The 23477-nt window shown below is 49.0% G+C and overlaps 1 protein-coding gene across 8 annotated transcripts in view; it reads left to right on the forward strand.

The window, feature by feature from the left end:
- LOC133352972 (focal adhesion kinase 1-like) overlaps window positions 1-23477 on the forward strand; it is a 73976-nt gene that overhangs the window by 31348 nt on the left and 19151 nt on the right. For 3 of the 8 annotated variants that reach the window (XM_061569012.1, XM_061569018.1, XM_061569013.1), the window contains exons 10-25: window positions 3613-3720; window positions 6041-6158; window positions 8772-8802; window positions 9496-9548; window positions 11121-11180; window positions 13050-13106; window positions 13911-13931; window positions 14519-14616; window positions 15122-15206; window positions 16168-16268; window positions 16919-17034; window positions 18881-18981; window positions 20056-20145; window positions 20971-21175; window positions 21509-21617; window positions 23312-23395. In XM_061569012.1, the coding sequence (XP_061424996.1) occupies window positions 3613-3720; window positions 6041-6158; window positions 8772-8802; window positions 9496-9548; window positions 11121-11180; window positions 13050-13106; window positions 13911-13931; window positions 14519-14616; window positions 15122-15206; window positions 16168-16268; window positions 16919-17034; window positions 18881-18981; window positions 20056-20145; window positions 20971-21175; window positions 21509-21617; window positions 23312-23395 (1437 nt within the window). Of the gene's footprint in view, window positions 1-3612; window positions 3721-6040; window positions 6159-8771; window positions 8803-9495; window positions 9549-11120; window positions 11181-12348; window positions 12367-13049; window positions 13107-13910; window positions 13932-14518; window positions 14617-15121; window positions 15207-16167; window positions 16269-16918; window positions 17035-18880; window positions 18982-20055; window positions 20146-20970; window positions 21176-21508; window positions 21618-23311; window positions 23396-23477 lie in introns of all 8 variants that reach the window. The other 5 variants (XM_061569015.1, XM_061569014.1, XM_061569017.1 and 2 more) reach the window with 5 other exon arrangements.

A 23477-nucleotide genomic window follows, 5' to 3' on the forward strand; every position in this document is an offset into this window, starting at 1 on the left:
TGCCGTTTTTCTTAGCGGATGGGAACATTTGCATGTGCAAATTACATCGAGTTGCGCGTTTTAAGTTTTGCCGTCGGCGGGTTGTGTGCGTGGGTGAAATTGAGTGCAATTGAGAAGCCGTCGCCGCAGTCACCACAGCGCTGTCACGTGGCCGCAACCCAGATGCCGAGTGCCGGGGTTTATTTAACCCTTCCCCGTTTGAGACTACTGCGAGATTGCAGGAGTGTGGGGTGGGGGGGTCCCCATTCGCCGCCGAATCTCCGAACGCGTGAGCAGTTCGGCTTTAATTTAGATTTGCAGAGGCGTATCGCCGTTGTTTGTAAAGACGTCGTGCTCACCGCAATGAACCGTAGCGACACTGACCGCCGCCAAACTGTGCTGCACGCCTTGTGGGGGAGCCCCTTGGTACGGATGAAGTTATTTCATTTAACTTCTGTCTTCCAGTTCTGTGTCGATGACGTACGTGCACGTCATCAGAACGGGATGGGGTTAAACGGCGGCCGCCTTTCGGGAGCGGGGGGGGGGGGGGGTCGTGTTTACGCAGAGCTGTTCTTGGATGCTAGGGGCAAAGTAAAACCCCAGCACCGATTTATGTGACACATTGTCGCGCTACGTTACGTCCAGCAGGGACCAGCCCTCTCCTCCCCCTCCTCCTGCCCCTCCTCCTCCTGCTCTTGTTTCCTCCGCCGCTTGTTCGTTAGAGTACCGTCTGACGGACGGGCGGGGCGGGCGGCCCCCCCCCCCCTCGGGCATTGCCAAAAATAACAAGCTTCCTGCTATAAGTGTCACTACCCCAGAGTCCCAGACGCAGCGTTAACCCATTCCTCGTGCTCTGCTCCACGATTAGTAACGGTTCAAGTCCAGCACGTTCTGTGATTGAGTGCAGACTGAGAGCAAACGATAATTTCGAGTACTTAGTAATTTGGTACACGTGCCGTTCTTATGTGGATGCATGTATGTTGAACTTATTTTGCACCGTACGTAGCCAACCATGCTCATTGGAGGTGCGGGGGAAGGACAAGAAACTAAACACAAAAATCAGTTCCAAAGAAATGAGTTTTCAATTTCGATTTTAAAGTGCATAGCTCTGATAGCTTCCTAATATCGGAATGGAAGAGCGTTCCAGACAGCCGCATAAGCGCATCTAAAAGCACACGATGCAGTGACCGTCTTTGTCCGACGACTAACCAAAATCCGCTGCGAGGATGACCGAAGTTTGCGTGATGGTTTTATGCTCAATGGAAGAAAGAAAAAAAAGCACACTAACGCGAAGGTGCTGTGCTTCACAGACATTGTCCGCGATAGTTTCGCAGTAGGGGGAGGCGATGATTGCCCTGTGTAATCCCAATCCAGTAATTTGACAAGAGGTGTGCATACAGTCATTGTGCGGTACTTGTACGTAGCCAACCAATTAGCACGGTTGGCTACGTACAGTGCGAACGAAGTTCAGTGTACATACGTACATTGTAACGACCGTCGACTATCGATGTTCATATATCTGACCTTTTCACATATCCGCCGAAATCTCAGTCCCCAGTGAGTCAGATATGCAACATTGCACTACGCTTGGTTACACGGGGTGTTTTACAGTGACCCCACTGGTATCTGATGTCCCTCTTACTTCTCAACAGGTGATTGAATATTCTAAAAGCAAAGGCTCCGTATGGTAAAGAGGAGAGAGCCAGACTTGTGGAGTCTTTGAAAAAAATAATCCTCTTCAAAATTGCGCACGATTAACCTATTGGGGTGTCTAAACATGGATCGCGCAGCATTACACGGAGGGACGAGAAAGCGGAATACGTGGATCAGAGAACAAGCACATTGACTGCAAAGGAAAGTCGGCTTTGGCAGGGATGATGGCCGGCGGTCGAGACTAATGACAAAGTAGCAGCCAAAGGGACTGGATGCAACCAAGAGGACGTCTACCGAGGAGATGGAGTGATAACATCGGCTCGTGTGCAGTTGGCTAGGTGGACTGTTGCTTTTCTAGGACCGTGAGGATTTTGCGATGGCTTGGGAAGGCCTTCATCCAGCAGAGGATAGATCATGGCTGACGATGATTGTTAATACATAGTAGTAAATGTCAGAAACTTGACGAGTAAACAGCCCAAACAGTTGCGTTTTAAAAGTGCTGTTGAAGTAAATCCTATATAACGCAAATGAACCTGGTGCTTGTGGAGTTGAGCTATGTCACGTTGTACTGTAGTTGTGGGTCTCATCTGGAAGCTTATATTCATTAATTGCAACCAAAATGAGCCGCGGTGCTTTAGTTGGGAAGGTGGAGCACTGAATGACTTTCGTCGCGTTGTTCCTGCATGTGAGCCTTCACTTTATACATATCGAGGCCAACACTGCCCCCTCGTGTGTTCACGACAGAATGCATTGGCCTCACAACGCTGTGTGGGCGGAAACTGCAATCTTTCACCCTCGCTGGCAACATTTTATGATTTATCACCATTCGGGGTCACAGTTGCTGTAAAATGTTAGCACCTCCAGTGGTTGCAGAGTTCACGTAAACCGGTTGTAATGCAACGTAAGGAAATAGCAGTGTGGATGCTCGCACCACCGGACCATCACGAATGGCAAAGGTGAGGGGAGGCCTTCATCCAGCAGTGGATAGAGAATTGTTGAAGAGGAAGATGAAGATGATGGTGAATTAAAAACAAAATCCATTTTCAGTCCACTGTTGAATGATGGGCCTCTTAGGGCCATGTCAGTTGGTTGGTAGAAGCGAGGTCCATGACTGAGTTCACATCACTCGCCACTGATGCCCTCTGTGGTAGGGAATTGAACTCAGGTTGCACGGTTTTCGGTTCAGTGCACTAACCACTGTACCACTTCTCCCCACCACATATAACTTATTTCCTCATCCTCCTCATCCTCCGCTTCCTCCCCTGTGCGCCCACTTTCTTCCTGCTGCTCTGCTGTACTGGGCGTCTGTGAAAAAGAGCTGTATAGCTCATCGGATTCCTCCACTATAATGAAAGATTATGATTCTACTAAAGATTATGATCTCGAGCCGTGTGCCCTCTTTGTCCGTCTTGAGGACATCCGTCCCGGCATCTCTTCTTTCTCCTGTTCATCTTGCCCCCCCCACCCCCCCCCCCCCTCGTTCTGCCGCCCTGTTACGCAACTGACGCCACTCCCCCTTCCGTGGCGTGCCATGGGTAACAATGTTTTGTATGAGTTGACAACATCAAGCCTTACCCACGCACTCTTCCACCCCGAGCTGCCAGGCATAAGCTAAAAGTGCTGTGTGGCACTTCATCAGCAGATTTTTTTAATTGAGTATCACTGCACAAAAGTCTCTTCTTTTTTCTTGTACATATGAGTTTATAATCACGCTTGCAACTTGACATTTTCAATCGAAGACTTTTAAAAGTGACATGAACAAAATAAGCGCAGATGTTGTAAGCGTTTAGGTGTACGAGCGGATATTTCCATCACTTCGCTTCTGCCAATGTCTACAACTTCAGTAAACCCGCGCTGTAATGCACCTGATGCTTCCGCGTGCACCTGTTATTGACATCGACCGTGCCCTACCGCCGATCGGTGCCATGTGCACCCAGCGTGACGAGCCTCAGACGCGTCTTCCTCCCTTGCGCCCTACAGCCGACGCATCTGGCCGACTTCACGCAAGTCAAATCGATTCAGTACTCCCAGACGGAGGACCGCGACAGGAAGGGCACCCTGCAGCTGAAAATCGCCGGAGCTTCAGAGGTGAGTCGTTAGCGTCCGGCCGTCCCGGTCTGCCTTGCGTCCCAGATGTTTCCGTGAATGCGCGACGAGGCCAGTGTTAGCTCTCCGACGTGTCTTCGTTGGTTAACCGCGCATTGTTTGAAATGATTTCCGACGTTTCTGTCCGCGCGATGGAATTTTCTTCAGCAGCTCAATACAGTTTCTGTGGGAGGAGTGATTCACCATGCTTGGCAATTTGATGCATTGTCACCATGCAGGGTCATGATTCGACTTTTTGTTTGTTACAATTGTGGTGAATGGAAGCTCTCAGCATGTGAAGTGAGACTATAAGCTATTTAAACTATTTTTTATTTTACCATGTAAGGCCCACTGAGCTATTAGCTCTTTTCTAAAGCAACCTGACCACAAATGATTGGTCAATGAAGTGGTTTGTCACGTGGAAATTTATAGCAGCCAAATACTTAAACACATGTTGATTCTAAATTTGGAGGGAAAAACCAGAGGACCTGGAGAAAAAACCACGCGACCACGGGGAGAACATACAAACTCTAAATATACAGGTGTCGGGGTCGGGATCAAACCCTCGACTTCCTGCATTACAAGCAAGGGAGTTAACATCTCACCACCGCGGCACCCTGACGTTGGCCGTCATCCCCAACAACGAGAAAACACATCGGCACAGCCGCGAAAACCTTGCGCGGCAATTTGAGACCGACATTATTTTTCAATTCCCGCAGTGAGCTTTTGTTGGGCAAGCCTCCTTCCTGTACTGTGCTGTGAATGCATCCGAGCAACGGTGCAAGTGGAATAGTGTAGTTGGGGGCTGGTGGTGCGGTGGTACGCGCACGACACTCGGAACACGGACGACCTGAGATTGATGTCTGGCCACGCACGGCTAACCATCAGTGGCGAGTGATATCTGAATTGGTTCGTCCACTCCCTTCTTCACAATCTCAAGCTGACCGGCTTGGTGAAGTATGTTCAAACAACCCTCCATGACCAACACGGCATGGTGAAGCCTTCAGGGGATTGACAAAGGGCTTTCACATTATTTTTGTTTTACGGCATTTAAGGCAGGCACAGTTCGTCGGCATGTTGCGTGCAGTGGGGTAAAGTGTTGGTACTCCCTCCCCTTACAAGATGTTTGGTCAGTGTCGTAGAATCGGCAACGAATACCCTCTACACAGAGGGGGGGGGGGGGCTCTGTAGAGCTCCCTCTAGTGCAGGCCCTTTGCAGCGGGGGCGTGGAGCAAGCGGTCGCAGGGCTGCGCTTCTCACTTCTACCCACGTGAACGGAGACAGCGTCGCCGCTGTTTGTGCATTTCATTTCCACCGTCAATGGCCTTGCAGCCATAGACTGTGGCCACCTGTTTTTCAATCCCCCATAGGCTCTCGTGTGCAGGATATATTTAGTGTGCGGCTACCAAGCGATGTCGGACTTGTTTTGTACACCTACCCTTGAACGCAGGGCAGTGCCTTGAGAGTGTAACTAATGAAGCGAAGTGGGCATGGAAAAAGCACACGGGTAGTGTGCGTGCATGCTCGTAATGCACAACTAATCTGCTAATGGGTCGGTCAGCCCACTGAGTGATGTTTAAAGTAAATGGGAGGCTCTCTATGAATTCATATTTATTGTCGTATAATGGAAATAAATGGACTGGTTGTGCGTCTCTTACTTATGCTCTTGACTTAATTCCTTGTATCGCTTTAAATCCGTCGAATGATTAACTCCAGCTATTACTTTGAACAATGTTGACATTGAATAAAATTACCTGAAATATTTTTTTAGAATCAAGGTATACAGTTGGGATGCTGCCGCGTTATGATGGTTATCAGCGTGCTGGGCTTACGATCCAGAGGCCGACGGTTCGATTCGTACGTACGTACATATGTGGAACTTCTTTCCCATCGTAGCCAACCGTGCTTATCGGAAGTACGGGGGAGGAAGGACAACAAACCAAACACAACAAGCAGTTCGAAATTAAGAGATATGTTAGATCCCGGCACGGCAGCTGAATCTCCCCCGCCCCCCCCATCTGTCCAACCAATGGGTACAGCATGGTTAATCAATTGGCACATTCCGTGCAGTGGGGTAAAGTGTGGGTACTCCTACCTCTTCCAAGAATGTCTGGCCGGTGTGGAAGAGTAGTCCAATTACTCTCTTCGAGAGGCTGTCTAGGGCTCCCGCTATTGGAGGCCCTTCTGCCAGTAGTGATTTGTGCAAGAAATTTCATGAAATCAGGTCTGCACTTTTACCTTTAAAAACTAAATCGCTGGACGTCCGACGAATGGAGTTGGTGCCAGCGTGGTGTCCGTTCACGCGTGTATCTCCACCCCGCAGCTGCTCACAATCACCACACCCTCGCTCACGATCGCGGAGAACATGGCCGACCTCATCGACGGCTACTGCCGGCTGGCAAACTCCACCGGCAAGTCGTTCGTTCTCCGTCAGCTCAAAGGTACGCTTCCCTCCCTCCTTCCCTCCCTCCCTCCTTCCCCTCCCTCCGTCCGTGCGGCAATCATCAGTAGTTCACAGCCACGGTTCGGTAGAGCTGTCGTGATTCACATCTGTGCCCCTGTTCGTCCCTGCCCATGAAGTGTCGCGATTTGATTCAAGGATCAGTTCTTGTATTTTTTTTTATTGCGGTGAACGTAGCCGGCTGCAATTACTTACTAAATGTACGATTTCAAACTTGCAGTGAGTCTCGCGTAGTCGATTCGACATGTGTATCGTGAACTTAAAAATGTAAGTCGATTAATCGCCGCACCTCTACTTCTAGGGGTCATACAATGTGACTAATGATGCGGTGGAGGGTTACGTGAACACTATTCTGTTTTAGTGTATGGCAGCAATGTGTTGAGGAGCGATATGCAAATGTCGAGTTCTGTTAGCCACGAGAGAGCTATAGGAGAGTTCATGTGGGTTGTGCTTTTCCGCCCTTGAAGGAGCGTAGACTACAATGGTTTACTGTGTGGTCCATAGTCTGGGTTTCATGGCCACAATTGCACTACCGTTCATGAGGGAGATGTGCTCATTAGCCTACTGATGTTTTGATGTGGTTGATGGTTACACCGATGTCTCCAAAGTATATCAAAGCCAGGAGGTGAAATGTTTGTGTCTTGAACAAGATATTTATTCGGTACGTTTGCGTTGTTTCATTGAGTTTGCCAGCATTCCTCCAGCTGGGCGAGTTTCTAGGATGGACTCTTAACTAGATGCCAAACAAGAAAAGAGCTCCTTAGGCACTATTACTAACCTCTAACTAGAGCCCTAACCAATAACTGTAATTATTTACCCTTATAACAAGAACTCTAAACCCTGGACCCTAACCCCCCTAAACCATCCACGAAAAAGAAGTAGCGTCCCTTTATAATGTATCGAGTAAAAGATGAATAAGCGCAAATTGCAAAGTGCCTCTGCGCATTCGCCACAATTCAAGGAAGCCTTGGGATTAACCGAAAATATGGTCCGTCATCGTCGTCACGATTTATCGTCAGCCTGTAGGTGTCCGCTGCACATTTGTTTCCACTTTGCTCTGTCTTGTGCCAACATGCTCAAGTCGTGCCACATCTTTCTGGCACCGATCTCTTGTGGTGGTCATCGTCAAGCCATTCGCTGTTAGGTCTTCCTCTCTTTCCGGTTCATTCCATTTTTGTGTCACCGAACAACACGCCGTTAATTTTCCTGTTGTCCATCCTACACGTGTGTCCAAATAGTGCCGGTTTCCTTCTCGTCACTGCCTGCATCATCAGGTCTTCTTATACGTGCAAACCTTTTTCGCATACGGTCTGCAATTGGATTAAAATCTGCGGGGCGAGTAGTGCCGGGGAAATCTGTTTCTCCCTACCCAGTGCTTGCAGTGAATCATCACTCCCTTGACCAATTATTTGACGGATCATTTATCTGCTGTGAACCCTGCTGTGGATGAATGCAAATGACAATTAGCTGTCATTCATACAGGCAGACTATCCAGTTGCAGCTGTGTGACGGATAAACAAAATGAAACTCAACTGTGGCACGGAAAGAAAAAAAAAGTTTTGTAGTACCTGTCATCAATGTTGAAAAAAAAAGTTTTGTTTGTAGTACCTGTCATGAATGTTGAAATCCGTCTTCCTGTCTGGGGTGACTGCAATGTACCTGCGATGACATGCTCGTCGATAACCACAGTGCTGATTAGTCACTAACCGGCACTGTAAACGTCAAAGTCCGTATTTGTGTCTTGTCTCCTACACGCACACACACACAGAGGGGAGGGGGGGACAGTACAAACCTCTATGGATGGAAGAGAAAAATCCATATTTGTCAGTTTTCCCCAAAAAAATATAAGCTAGTGGAATCGTGTTTACCTTTCACAACAGAAATAGTTGCACCTTGGCAAGCATGTGTCGCCGTGATCGTTACCAAATGGGTGAGCGGTGGTTCAGCGGTTAGCGAGCTGCGCTATGAACCCGGCAACCCGAGTTCGATACCCGCTCACAGCCAACATTGGTGACATATATTAACCGGTCCTGGGCCTCCCCTAGGTCGACTCAGCCTTAAGTGAATACTTGGTGCAGTGTGTAAACATCGCCACTTGGGATACAAAGGCAGCAGGACATGGTTGCTGGCCACCCACTTCCTCACGTGCTGTACCGGCCTTCATGCGCACTACTCACTAACAGCACTTGCCCCCACAGTCAGGCTCGACCGGGGTGGGGCGGGATCTTTGTCTCTGTTACCAACTGCGCCAAGCCGTAGATGTTTGGCCAGTAACTTCGGAGAGTTCCGGGGAGAGGGCAGGCCCCCGCTCGACAGGAGGGGAGGGGCTCTAGGAAAATGCTTAGTCGTCTGATTAGCCTAGGGGGGCGGGTGGGAGTGTCGTGTGTGCGTGTGTGCTATGTTACGTCACCTAACCTGCCCTGAACACGGGGCTGGGCAGGAGACGCAGTGAAAAACCTCGGCGGCCGGCCGCCGTGATACACGATTCGTTCCACGATCATTTTGCCTGTGATGCGTGGCACGCGATTTCCTCGCTGGATTGCTACGTGGGCGATGTTGAAGGAGCTCAAGTGCTGTGTCTTTTTTGTCACAGATGGAGAGAGAGCGCTGCCGTCCATTCCAAAGTGAGTGACCTGTTCCACATCGTTCTGTGTGTTGTGTTGCTGTGTGCGAGACGGAGAGAGAGAGCCGTCTGGGTTGTTCCATTGGCATTGTGTTACCGATTGCCCATTTCGCTTGGAAGTCTAGAGCTGCTGTCCTTGGGTCTGTTAACTCTTCCTGTTAGTTTAAAATGTTTGCGGTTGCCAAGGTAGGCGAGTTCAATTCCTGATTGGCGGTTGACTCAGCCCTCCAATGAGTACCACTTTGTGAGGACGTCAACATTGGTTGTGCTATGGACACACCCGCCCCCGCCACGGGAATGGGGAATTTCCATCAGTGGCTCAGGGCTGTTAACTGGAGATGAACACCGCTTAAATGCTCATCTGTGCACCAAATCACTTTGACAGTAGATGTTTTATGTTTAAATGTAAATGAGTGTCCACAGAACAAATAGAATGTGACATGAGTAAAGTGCCCAATTACTCCATCCTGGCCCTGTACTTTAACCACTCAAGTAGAACAGGCGTCTGATATATTGCGCAACAAGATCGAATTATAATCTCACGGCTCAACAAGGCAAATACGAGTAACTCCTCGGCAACTTGTCCAAAGCAACCCTAACAACGGGGAGACTTTACTTGGGTTTGTGCGAGGTGCGTTAGAACTCCGAGCGGTGACATGCACAATGTGGGTTTCGTTTGTCTTTCATCTGTCAGGGTCCAAAATAACGCCGCTCACGCCGGAGCGACGAAGAAAGTAACCCCGGCTGGTAAGCGATGGATGCCCTCTACATACGCGCGCGTGCGAGTTGTTGCCAACAGAGGGCAGCACGGTCTTACGCTGCAGGCTGAAAACTGCCGTGAAAGTGTTCGGTCATGAACTTGCCCGAGCAAGCCGTTGTCTTGTTTACCCAAAGGTTAAGCGAACGATCGCTCCATATGAATGTTTGCAGTGCGGGTCCGGAGACACCAGTTCGGCAGAATGCTGACGTGCTCTGGTTTTATTTATAATTGCCGGTAAGACGCTCCCTTGAGAGCGGTGGGGGGGCGGGTGTTACTTATCGTGGGATGATCGAGGGTAATGAAACAAACTAAAAGTTGAATGAGAAAAATAAAATGAAAAGTTGCTGAAAAATGGACGATGGCCAGCATTGCCAGTCCTGGACAGTATCACTTGGTTTCCACCTTTGCTTTCGCTTGAGCTATGACCGATACACCCGCTCATGACACGAGCTCCCAAAGCAAAACACAAATATTTGATTAGGGTGAGAGTATAAATTTGTTTTAAATAGACAAAACTGAATGGAACAGTTGCACGAATTTAAACAATCGCACTTTGCGCATCTACAACGGCATGCTTTGGAACTTCTAGCAACACGTGTAAACATTGCTTTTGTCTCGTCCTGAGATTATGGCTCGGGTATGTGCACTTCACCTATCGTCAAATTTGTACATTTAAAAAACGCCCAATGGCCATTATAATGTAATAAATGCAACCTAAGTGAAATAATTCCTGCCCTGTTCCCATCACCCCCATTTATTTTACCTCTGGCTTTTCCGAGGAGATGTTGGCATATGGCCTCACACAGTGGGCTTAATTGCGATAGCTGAATATTCCGGGGGGGGGGGGGGGGTGGAGGAATCCATAGCAAGAAGTACAACATGGCCATTTGCAGATGACCGATCCCAGAGAGGTGGGACTGCTCCGTGTGAGCTGCCCTTGTCAGAGAGCCTCATAAATAATTGAGTGTTGCTTCTTTTGGTAGCCATTCTTTCCCCTGCACTGCACTGTGTGCATTATCTCCCCCCCACCCCTTTCCTATTAGATGAAAAGCCATCCTGCTCCGCAGAAAGATGTATGTGGGTGTTTTTAATGGCTTGCGTGCACTGTGTTTATCTTTATACGCGTCCCGCCTTATGTCACTCGTGAAAAGCATCTCGGCATAATAGCGCCCTTATGAGACGAAGTACATCTATGTATCTGCGAGTCCCCCTTTGTGAATGCTTAATTTGGTGCTTCAAGCCACGGAAAAGTGGCTCTATCTCCTGCCAAGCGTCTAATGGTGACCGTGATATGCGGCATGCAAACGCTCTCCCCGTGTGACGCTGCTGCCGCCTCTCATCGCGGGATAATGCCCGGAGCCACTCACTCGAGCACACGGTCACACGGTGCCCTATCGCGAGCACACCGGCACCATGAGATTGCATCTTGCGTTTGTTGGGATGAATTTTAACAAGCCCGTCTTTCTCCTATCCAGCTTCCTTGTTTTTGTTTAATTGTCTCTTCTCATGCTCGCTCGTCTTTCGAGAGGGTTGAATATATTCTTTCTTTCATTTTTCAGCCAAGAAAGGCAACCTGTTTTTCCTCCCTTTTCTGAGCTGTTCCCATCGCCGGCGCAAGGGTACATTCTGAGTGAGCGGACGTCTGCATTGCAGCAGATGGTGTGCTGCGTGGCTGCTCGTGTGACTAATCCCTGCGTGTGCTGCTCAAGGGTTACACTGGGGAACCTACGATCTCCCGGGCCAGACACGGGCCCGTGGCTTGGTTTCACATGGGCCCACGGCCACACAAGATCTGCCACCGTGAAACGGCGCTTCCAAACGATGTTTATCCATCCCTGCGAGCATCTTGGTCGCACTGATCGGCTACTAGAGGGGATTATTTTTGGCCTGGCAACAGCGCCGTTTCTAACTTGAGCCTGATCAGTCGCCTTTGTCCCTGCAAGGGGTCTTTAAAAAGTACTTGTTCGGCATGAGCATTGTGTTTTTTGTTGTTGCATTATTAATGGATAGCGCTAAAGTGGGTGTTAATGCGTGAACCCCCCAAAGGGTGTCTGAAAGTCACATTGGACTCTCAGTAAGTTACAGTTTCTTCCACCCTTGCTGTAGGAACTACCCTATAAATATCCAGGTGAATCGGGTGATGAAAGGGTACATGCACGAAACGTCTGTTGTATAAAAACAACTATTACAGAGAATGCAAAAGCTTGCCTCGGTGCGATCCCTGCGCTCCCGTTTGTTGTTCACTTCACTTGAGCTGCTACTCTAACAGCATGCTCGAAGCACTCATCTGCTGACTGGGGCAGCAAGCATTGACGGCAGCCACTGGTTTAAGAGTTCCCCGGTTTTTTTTACTCTCGTTAGTCCATCGATTCATTTACGCATATCAAACGTCGCCGTGGCCTTTCCTTACCTTCTTCCCGGTGACCGTGCAAACGGGGACGACGACTGACGTGCACGCGCGTAAAACGCTTCAACATGCATGCGCAGCAGAGGTCAGCAGGGAGAGAGAGAGAAGGTGGGCGTTGCGCGTGTGCGCAGCGCGAGCTACTGAAGCACCGGTCAGCACTGCGGCCTTCCCAGCTCGTTTTGTTCAATTGTTATTTACGGCTTTCGGCCGTACCGTCCCAGAGTCGCCGTGTCGGCGTATTCGTTGCGTTTGATTGGGCACGATGTAAAACCGGCGACAGCACGCAGATGTTTGTAGCGACCCCAGGTATTCTCACGTGCATTTTCTCTTTGTCTGTTCCCTTTCCTCTCCGCTGCATACATGCCCACCGGACATAACAGCCAGCAGTACTAGTGACGGTAACACGTCTTACATGCTGTTACACCCGCTGTCTTGCTAACCGCGCCACACACCCTCACACGTGTCGCCCGAGTCGCGTTTTGCCGTTGTTAACACCTCGCGCGCGCGGACGACGGGTGTGCGGATGGCCGTCGGGCCGTTTGAGGCCGACGTTTAATTAACGGTATCACGAAACAAAGGCGGAGGTGGCGGCTTGTAAATTAAGAGGGGCCAGCTGCGGCCACGAGGAACAGACCCCGGCCGCTTCGCGACGGGAGGATAATAAACGCGGCAGTAAATTTGGTCGCCTCGGTGGATATCGCCCGCACGCACATGCCTCCGGCACGTCAATGGCCCCATTCAGAGCTGCCACATTCTCCGTGTCCGGAGGCCTGATAATCTCACGCCCACCCACTTTCGCGTTCTGCTTCCCCTCCTCCCCTCCCCCCTGCCCAATTGCCCATCCACCCACTCATGGGCTGACAAAACTCTATTCTTTCCTTGTTTGTCTATTCCGCTGCGATGGATTCCAGGCTAGTAAGGGGACCCATTCGTGGCCTTTGGTGTCCCGTAAGCGCTAATAATAATAATAGCGGTTTCCACGATATAATTTATTTATTTTGATTCGCCGACCGAATGCCGTCTGCAAAGAGCTCGACATTTCAGCCGCTCTCAAACACGATGTGCGATTCCTCGATTGCAGATACAGACGACTACGCCGAGATCGTGGACGATGAAGACACTTACAACATGCCGTCCAGTGAGTAACCCGCAGCTCTTTTCCGAGTTTTTTCACGATCGACCACCCTCGCACACCTCTTGTCATATTTGCTAATCACTTCCAAATCGACGGTCACGTGAGAGTGGCGGGGGAGGGGGGGGACCTACACGTGAGAGGTGATTCGTACGACGGTGGTGCTCTTCGGCACACGGATCTCAGGTGGCTCGCCGCTCGCATGGGTGGAGGCCATTGAGCCGTCCCACCGCCAGTTTTTTCGCTGCGAGAGAATCGAGGCGAAGAGCTTGGCAACTAAAAAAATCGCACGCATCCACCGCTAATTTCTTTCCTTGACCCCCCCACCAATCCTCACGTTTGCCGCAAATCCTCGCGGTGTCTTCGCCGACGGTCGCGATGTTCGACTCCATATGGCGGCTTCAGCTTTACGGGCAGGGCGCCCCGCCCTCCCTCAATCCAACCCCCGCCATGCTCCTGTCACGGGCAGGGTTTGCCAAGCAGCTGCTCCTTGGCCCCGGTTGTGCGGTCTCGGCAGCAAATCCGCCGAGCCGCCATGGCACAGCGGAGATCATTACCGCGACGCGACACGCGGTCTTCCCTTAATTTGCCAGTTTGGCTTCCAGTAATTGAAGCGCTGGCTTTTGCAATGCTGAGAGCCCCGATATTCTTTCCAGCTCCTCGAGACACTCACTGCAAACTGACCGTGTATATTTTTCTTGTATTTGCGATGCTTCTGTAGTGCTATGTGTATCCGGTCTCTGTGCAAGGGTTGGTAGAAACATAAACTGGACTTCTTTCTTTGGTATTTTCCCCTGAATGGCAATGCAGAAAGCAGTGGGATAGTTGAAGGTATGGGCTTCGCTCCTTACGAACACAACTGCTCGTTCCGTTTGCTCGTGCCGTTCGTACAAAGCATCGCGCTTTTACATTATTGTTTTATTGATTTATGCTGGGAAGAAAGCATGTGTTGTGTTGTGAGCTTCGTGCATCCAAAAATGTAATTGATACGGTTCTTTGTTTTTTTTTTTATCCCGCAACCCCTTCCCACCCGCCCGCTCGCCCGCCCGCTCCCAACCCAGACATACGTAAACACGCAGACACATCGTGAAATGTAGGATCCCCCCATCGCCTTGTGATATGTGAAAGCATGACGAGCTTCTTTTTACCTTTGGCACATTTCGACTGAGTCGAGGAACATCCCAAAGTGTTGCTGTATGCACGTGCAGAAATTTGCACTTTGTTATCGGAGTTATTTAAAATGGCATGAGACTGCAAAATGTCAAGCCTAGCTTACATTTTCCCATGAAATGCCCTCTTGGCTCCACAGAAAACTGGGAGCGGTTAATCATATCAGGTGTGCACTTAAAGTGCGTCCCATCTACTGTGCCCGAGCACTTGCGCTTGTGTTCATTCGCTTGCTTGTTTGTTTCGTGCAGCAAGGGACTACGAAATCCCTCGGGACGAGGTGGAGTTGGTGACGTGTATAGGGGAAGGGCAGTTTGGAGATGTTCACAAGGGCATTTACAAGAGTCCGGTGAGCTTCCCTTCCCACGTGCACGTATGCGTCGCCTAATGAGCCTCCCCGTGTAGCTGGGCAGGCACTGGATACCTTATAAGGACGTGCGTGCCTCAACCGGGATTACACACCAAACAATGTGTTGCTCTTCTATTTTTTTTTCCTTGCTGGCAGAATGAATGAATGAATTATGCATGTGAGGTTAGGAACCAGTGAGTCGGAACAGGCATTTACATTTGCTGACCGTGTACCGTCTTTGTTACGTTATTAATGTTCTTCGGATATATAAAAAATGTATTTGTTGCACACCCTGCGCGTGTAAAAAAAAATTGTCCGTGTTATTTTGGCGGTTGTCTTTTCGTTATTATTACTACGTGCGTTGTTTAAATTATTGATGCATACACCGATGGCGCATGCTGTATATGTCGTTCCCACATGTCGAGCATTTTCTATTTTTAATACGCAATTTTTCCCCCCCCCAATTAAATCTCCCTATGCCGAATGCTTTTGTATGTGCACACAGAGCGACCCGAACATGCCGGTGGCTGTGAAGACGTGCAAGGAGAGCTGTTCGGACAGCGTTCGGGAGAAGTTTCTTCAAGAGGCGTGTAAGTAGCTACGTGGGATTCCCAGAGGCCCCTTATCCAGTGCCCCTCGCCCCTAATCCCATGCCCTTAGTCCCTTATCCTACTTTCCTGAAGGGCCTTTACCGCATGCACTAGCTCCTTATCCCACATTCTCGGAGGCTCCTTATCCCATGCCCTCACCCCTTATCCCACATTCCTGATGTCCCCTTATCTCATGGCCTAGCCCCTTATACCCCTATCCCGGAGGCCCCTTATCGCCTATTGCTTGGGATAAGGGCTGTCCAACACAGCAACCTACCACACGCATCCCACTGGGCGCACGGCCTAAATGAAAATAAATCATTGAGGCCATTCATTTGCTCAGGGAGGGTGAAGCAGTGGTGCAGCGGTTAGTGCACGGAGCGTTGAAGCCCACAGCATTGAGTTTGATTCGCAGCCATGGCTAACATCAATGCCGAGTGAGATGTGAACCAGCCTAAGACCCCTACACCAACCTGCCTTAACTGGCATGGTGAAGTATGGTCAAACAACCCCCACGACTCGCACATGATAAGCCACTTTGTTGAACTATCATTTGTGGCCAGGCCACTTATGAAAAATAAGTTAATATCTCATTGGGCTTTACCTGGTAAGATTTAGAAAAAATTACTTTTATTTATATATGTTTAAGGGATTTGTTTACCTGTCCTATACTTTGCACTCCAATTGTGTTTTTGTATTGTTTGTTGTAACGTTGTGACCCACCCCTACTGGACCTCTATGAAAAAGAGCTTTATACCTCATCGGATTCCTCCAGTATAAATAAATATTCTGATTCTGGATTGACAACGGCCTTCAAAAAAATGCGTCACAGAGAAGCAACGTGAATGTCACTCGTTTAGGCATACACTCGCACTATTGATTCTTGTCCTGGTTTTGAAATTGCCAGTAAAAGGATAATTTTGTGCATTGACTGTTGTGCTTCGGCTTGCGGGAACACCAGACACCATGCGGCAGTTTGATCACCCGCACATCGTCAAGCTGATCGGCGTCATATCGGACCCGCCCATATGGATCGTGATGGAGCTGTGCAAGTACGGGGAGGTAAATAGCGCAGCCTGTGACACGGAAGATCTTTTGCCGGCGGTTTCTGCCGTGACCGTTTTTAACGCAACTTAAAAGAAAAGTACGTTTCGTCTTAGCAATTTCCACTAATTGTCTCTTTGCTATTTTATATCGATTCACAGAGCTTGTCAGTAATGGAAGAATTAATGAGTATTAATTGCCCTGGAACTTCATTTGTCGTTATCTGCAAGGCTGTATGAAAATGGAGTTTGATCCGATGTGATGCCCGTTGTTAACCTGTTTGTGCCCTGTGCGTTGTCCGCTGTGGGGACGTGGGTCGGTGGCGGTAGTGTAGTGGTTAGCGCACCACGCTATGACCCCGGCGACACCAGTACAATTTCCGCTCATGACCAATAACCGTGGTGAATATTTGAACTCGTCCTGGGCCTCCCCTAGGTCGACTTGGCCTTAAATGAGGACTCTCTGTGGTGTGTAAGCAGAACACTAGAGAGACAATGGTGGCCAGGCGTGGCGTTGATAACCCCCCACACACACCCCTCGTGCGCTATGCCGGCCTTGGTAGGTGCTGCTCGCTAACAGCACTTGCCCCAAGAGCCCGTAGAGGGCTATATGGGGATCTTTGTCTTTTGAGGATGTTGGCGAGTCATTCTCTTGTTGTTTGCTTGCAGCTGCGCTCGTACCTGCAGTCAAACTGCTACACACTGGACCTGGGCACGCTCATTCTCTACATCTACCAGCTCAGCACGGCCCTCTCCTACCTGGAGAGCAAAAAGATCGTGCACAGGTAACGAGTGCACGCTCCTATGTTGGTGTAACGTTTTGAAATATATTCGTGTTGGAAAGGTTTTGCAAATATCGTTCAACATGATCATCATTATGAGACCTCCTTTACCAGTGGCAAAATATAGTAATAGGTTTTTACCCTTTCAACTGGTACAAAAGCTGACACCTTTATACAAGGCATCATGTTTGCAATAACCACAACACAAGCAGTCAAAATGCAAACAAAAAGAAACAACTCTGATAATGATATGCACTGTACGCTTTTTGGCGTCATCTGGTCCAACACCAATGGAGACTAGGCTCTAAGAAAAGCTGTCTCGGGTGTGGACCAATCAACTTCAAGGACAGTGCATATCATTATCATCATCAGAGTTGTTTCTTTTTGTTTGCATTTTGACTGCTTGTGTTGTGGTTATTGCAAACATGATGCCTTGTATAAAGGTGTCAGTTTTTGTACCAGTTGAAAGGGTAAAAACCTATTACTACAACATATCATCGTCGTCATAATCAGCCGTGGCCAATCCAAAACTGGATGAAGTCCTCCCCATGCCGCCACCATCTCTCGTGATCCTGCAATATAATAGTCCACCTCGTCTCTGCACGCTCACTGATTTTCTTGCTCCGCCTCTTTGGTGGACGTCCTACTTGAAATATTTATTGCTTATTTTTAAGTCCAAACTTGCAAGAGCACCTTTTAGTTTCTTAAGGTATTTTGTTGTATTCTTTTTCATGGAAAAAATATGCAACGTGTGTGCATTTTTATTTAGCTCGGTTATTTGGTTCTAGAATGAAGCGATAAGTGCGGTGGTGAGCGCGCTATGTATGTATGTATGTTGAACTTCTTTCGCACCGTACGTAGCCAACCGCGCAACAAACTGATGCTAAATCTCGGCCACGGCTAACATCGGTCGTGGGTGATATCTGCCCCTCATCCTGAGCCTCCTCTTCGCCACCAACCCGTGTCGTCAAAAAACCGATCTCCGCGACCAACACGGCAGGGAGAAATGCCTTTATCAAGCGGTGCATTGAGAATAATTACCACAATTGGTATTACTCGCAGCAGCAGCAGTAGACATTGTCCCCGGCTCGCAAGACTGATGCCCGCTTGCAGGCTGGGTGCCGAGTCAGCTTGTGCTGCCACTGGGTGGTGCCCTTTCAAATGTTTTGAAATCGCGTGGAAGAGTGCTCTCGAGACTTGCCCAGTGGCATAGGGCAGTCTGTCAAAAAACAAATCGCTATCCTCATAAAAGGAGCCACACATTTAGTTTAGTCGTTTGGTTACCTTACCTACACTTGGCAACACGAGTTCGATTCCTGCTCATGGCCAACACCGGTGACGATTATCTGAACCGATCCTGGGCCCTCCCCTACGTTGACGACTCCAATCGTGTTTTTGTTTTGTTTATTGTTGTAGCATTGTGACCAGCCTCGACTGGACATCTAAGACAAAGAGCTTTATAGCCCATTGGATTCACGGTAGCTAGATGTTATGTCCCTCGCCTGATATACTGGAGGTTGTCAGTTCGATCCCGACTGACGCCTGTATATTTGGAGTTTGCAAATCTCTATCCGTTGTCTCGTAGATTTTTCTGTGGGTCCAACGGTTTTTCCCTCCACATTTAGAAGCATGCGTTTCTACAATTTGGATGCTGTAAATTTCCACATGATAAGCCACTTCGTTGAGCTATCATTTGTTGCCAGGTCGCTTCCGAAAAAGAGCTGCATAGCTCAGTGGGCCTTACCTGGTAAAGTAAAAAATAGTTTTAGGATTCCTCCTCCAGCATAAATACATACTTTGATGATTCTGACGCTTGACGAGTTTGTGTCTTGCCTTCGCCACACCACAGAGACATTGCGGCGAGGAACGTGCTGGTGTCGTCGGCGGACTGCGTGAAGCTCGCCGACTTTGGGCTGTCGCGGCACATGGAGGACGACACCTACTACAAGGGTACGGGGCGAGCGTCCGCACCGCGACCACACCGTGTCTGCACCACGGTTCCTCGCTCTGCACTGTGTGCGCCTCCTTTTCCTTCCCGCGCGTCTGCTGTCGCATGCATCGTTGCATTGGTTGTCTGTGCCAAGATGTTAACTCCCTCGCCTGGTATGCAGGAGGTCGTGGGTTTGATCCCTACCCTGACGCCGGCTGTATATTTCGAGTTTGAATGTTCTCCCCGTGGTCGCAGGAATTTTTCTCTGGAACTCCCTACTTGTTGAGCACCCTACCATTGGATATTGGCCTCTCAGATATTTTGTTGATATATTAAGTGCTGACTAAATGCACATCTGCAATAGCTTTCTTAAAATGTACTTTGTTCCTCTCGGCCCCCTATTTGCCCCACCCGTTGTCTTCTTCATTATCTTTGTCCTTACGCCTTGAAACATTGTGAAAAGGCAGTGAATAAGCGACAACAACGATTATTTGTAACATTAGTATGCCTCCGCGTGCGGCGGGTTGTTGACTGCCTGCTGCCGGCGGGGGATCGCCCGACGGGGTGCCCATTACCCGCCCGGTCAAAGGAGCGCGACTCTGTTGGTGATGAATTGCGAGGTGCAGAGAACCTTCTCCGTTGCAATTTCGGGGTCGTGGCCCACCCTGTCGTTGGGTACGACGCCCGACGTTGAGCTCCGAGGGGGGGGGGGGGGTTGGCACTGAATTCGTTTCCTGAAGTGAAACATCCGATGGCACAGCTGAGCAGGCCTAGTGATTGCGAGAGGCCTCCTGCTGGCTCCTGGTCGATTGCGTGTACGTAAGTAGTACGTCGGGATTGTTAAGTTTAAATATTTTTTTCTTAAAGCGCAATCGATCATCGCACTCGAAAAATCCGATGATTAATTCATCATCGGCGTGCCGAAGATAAAGTTTTAGCCCAATGGTTTTATTTTAATGGATGTATTATTTAACGTTCTGCACTGAGACATTTTGTAAAGTGGTTTGTTTCTCAAGGTCTCCTTTGGGATAAATAAGCTGCTTTTTCAAAATAACGGACTAAAATATTAACACATTTAAAAAATGTTTTCACAGCCTCCAAAGGGAAGTTGCCGATAAAGTGGATGGCCCCTGAATCCATAAATTTCCGAAGGTTCACCTCCGCCAGTGACGTCTGGATGTTCGGTAAGCTGGCATGTTGATCCAATGTAATAACTCGGATTTTTTTTCATTGCTTCATGACTTTCCATGTGTTCCTCAACTGGGAATACTGGCGCCTTAGCCCCTACGTGACTATACGGGACGTCTGTTAAAACCAAGCTGCAGCGTGTACACAATTCTCTGGCGCGTGTTGTGACGGGTACTGCAAGATTCGACCGTGTCCGTCCAGTGCTCGCCGAGCCCCACGTATACATTATAGGGTCGCACTCATTACACAAAGTGCCTGCCACAAATAAACCACAATACCTTGCTGATCTCGTCAAGGAACATAAAACATCACGCGAACTCTGATCATCGTGGCAGTGGCTTTTGGCTAGCCATCGAACTAAGACGGTCACTGCATCACGCGCTTTCAGATTCGCTTCTGTAGCCATCTGGAACGCTCTTCCTTACAATACTTGGAAGCCACTGGAGCTATGCATTTTTAAATCTGCATTGAATTTTTATTTTTAAATGCTTTCTGTGTTTCATCTTGATTTGAAGCTTTCGTGACTGCAGGAATTACTCTTTGGTTCTTTCGGTAAAGTCACGTAGAAAGAAACGTCGTGATCTATTATTTATTTACTTTTTTCTTCCTACGTGACTTTACCAAAAGAACCAAAGAGTAATTTTCTGTGTTTAGTTTGTTGTCCTTTCCCCCGCACATCCGATTAGCACAGTTGGCTACGTTCGGTGCGATAGTATTTCTACATACATACGTACGTGAATAGGCATGACGTTTTAACTCGCAATAAGATGAGTACAAGCTTCGTCGGCCAAAGCCAATCCAGCCGTTGCTGTCATTTGCAGGTGTGTGCATGTGGGAGATCCTCATGTTCGGAGTGAAGCCCTTCCAGGGCGTCAAGAACAACGATATCATCGGGCGCATCGAGAACGGCGAGAGGCTGCCCATGCCTCACAACTGCCCGCCCACTCTCTACAGCATCATGACCAAGTGCTGGTCCTACGACCCCAGCAAGCGGCCGCGCTTCCTCGACCTCAAGCAGCAGCTAAGGTGCGCGGGCGTGCGCGTGTGTGTCGGTCGGTGGGGAGCTGTACTGTAGCGGTTAGCACGCTACGAACCTGGTGACACGAGTTCGATTCCTGCTCATGGCCAACACCGGTGACGATTATCTGAACCGATCCTGGGCCCTCCCCTACGTTGACTAAAATGAGTACCTGGTGCGGTGTGCAAACATCGCCACTGTACACGCACACGTACGTCATCAGATTGGGAAAGGGTAAACAACGATGCTATAACATAGCCTTGCGGTGACGGCGCCACGGTTTGTAACTGACCCACGCTGGCATTCCGTGGACCGCACGCTTGTGGCCTTGCTGGGTGCAGCGACATCTACGAGGATGAGAAGACCCAGCAGGAGGACCGCCAGAAGAGGGATCATCGGCGGATAGCGCCGCCGTGGACAGCCGGAGGGGCCGACGAGGCACCCCCTAAAGTAAGAGCATTTGAACCTCATTTGCCGGCGGCTTTCCTCGCCAGGTCTAGGCTATATTTATTTCTGCAGGGACCATCTTAACCTTTGTCTGTGGAACATCTCCCACGCATGCCTTCGCCGCGTCTTGACTCGGCTGTTGCAGCCCTCTCCTCTGTGGTCTCCCCGACTCCGACGTCGGCCTCCAAACTCCCAAATGATGCAAAATGCAGCCACTTGGCTGTTACCATATTGATCTATGAAACTCATTTTATTTTTATTTTACCAGTTAAGAACCACTGAGCTCTTAGCTCTTTTTCAGAAGCGACCTGGCCACAAATGACAGCTCAACGAAGTGGCTTTTCACGTGGAAATTTATAGCAGCCAAACACTCTAAGTGCATGTTGATTTTAACTGAAGAGGGAAAAACCACAGGACCCGGAGAAAGATCCACCTGACCATAGGGAGAGACACATGCAAACTCCGCACATACAGGCATCAGGGTCAGAATTGAACCCACGACCTCCTGCATACCAGGTGAGGAAGTTAACGTCTCACCACCGTGGCCCCCGTATCCAAGATTACTCTGCCCGAAAACTCAAATCCTTCCACTGGCTCCCAATGCAATCCCAGATAAATATGAAGATTGAACTCACCTTCTTCAAGATTCTCCTCCCTCTCTCCTCTTACTCACTCTACTCCCCTCCACGTACTCTCCACTCAAGCAACCAAGCCTTTAAAACATATTTTTGTAGCCAATTAAATGACGTTCATTTCATGTCTCCAGTCAACCTTCATTCAGTGGGAGATCGTTTATTCTCCTATGCTGCCCCCATTGTCTAAAACTCTTTCCCCGAGCCGTCCGTGTTGTCGACTCCCTGTCCTTGTTTAAATCCAGGCTCAAGACCTACCTTTTTTCCTCTCCGTGTGACGGGCTGCCTGTCTCCCGCGTGGGCCCATCACAATATCAAAGTCATTACTGTATGGAGATATTTTCTTGAAATATATATATTTTTTTATGTTTTTCCGCGTATGACTAGGTGAAGTGTTGTTTGCATTTGGGAGCTGATCGATGGGAAATCAAAAAACAATTGCAGCAAACACAGCAGCCTCCACACTCTTGACTTTTGTGGAAATGCCTATTTTCCCCCCCAGCTATTTTCGGCTTTCAAAAGTCAAGTGTCTGTTTTTGTACGACGCATATCTGTGTATTTACACTTGAGCAGTTTCCATCAATTCTCCCAGCGTCTAGCAGCCACTCTCTAGTAATATTTTTTTAAACCTATTTTATTTTGCCAGGTATGGCCCCACTGAGCGATCTAACTCTTTTTCACAAGCCACCCTTGGCCACAACTGATAGCTCAACGATGTGGAAATATTTATAGCGGCCAAATATCATGAACGCATGTTGATTCTAAATGCGGAAGGAACAACCGGAGGGCTCGGAGAAAATCCACATGACCACGGGGAGAGAGACATGACAACTCCAAATATACAAGTGTCAGGGTCGGGATCAGACCCACTATCCTGTATACCAGGCAAGGGAGATTATATCTCGTCACTGTGTAGCCCCTAGTTGTCACGGACTACCAATTCATTAATTATAGCGACTGTTTAATGTTCATGCCTCGAGCTGTAAACACGAGCAAACATTTTTTTTGTTGGTTTTATAAGTGAGTGGGCGAGTGAATGAATGAATGAACGCTTTACATTTCCAGCCAAGCAGACCGGCGTTTCCAGGAGGTCGAGTGGTGGACATGTCCCACGGGAGCCCAGTGCACCCCCACATGAACCATCACCAGGTACGCTCGCTCACGGTCACGATTGGAATATAAATGTAAAGAAAATGTGAACGTGGTCTTCGGGGCCTAAGCCGCGTGACGG

This window comes from Lethenteron reissneri, chromosome 42 (assembly GCF_015708825.2).
Source record: "Lethenteron reissneri isolate LAM-NWPU_2019-01 chromosome 42, ASM1570882v1, whole genome shotgun sequence".
NCBI lineage: Eukaryota > Metazoa > Chordata > Hyperoartia > Petromyzontiformes > Petromyzontidae > Lethenteron > Lethenteron reissneri.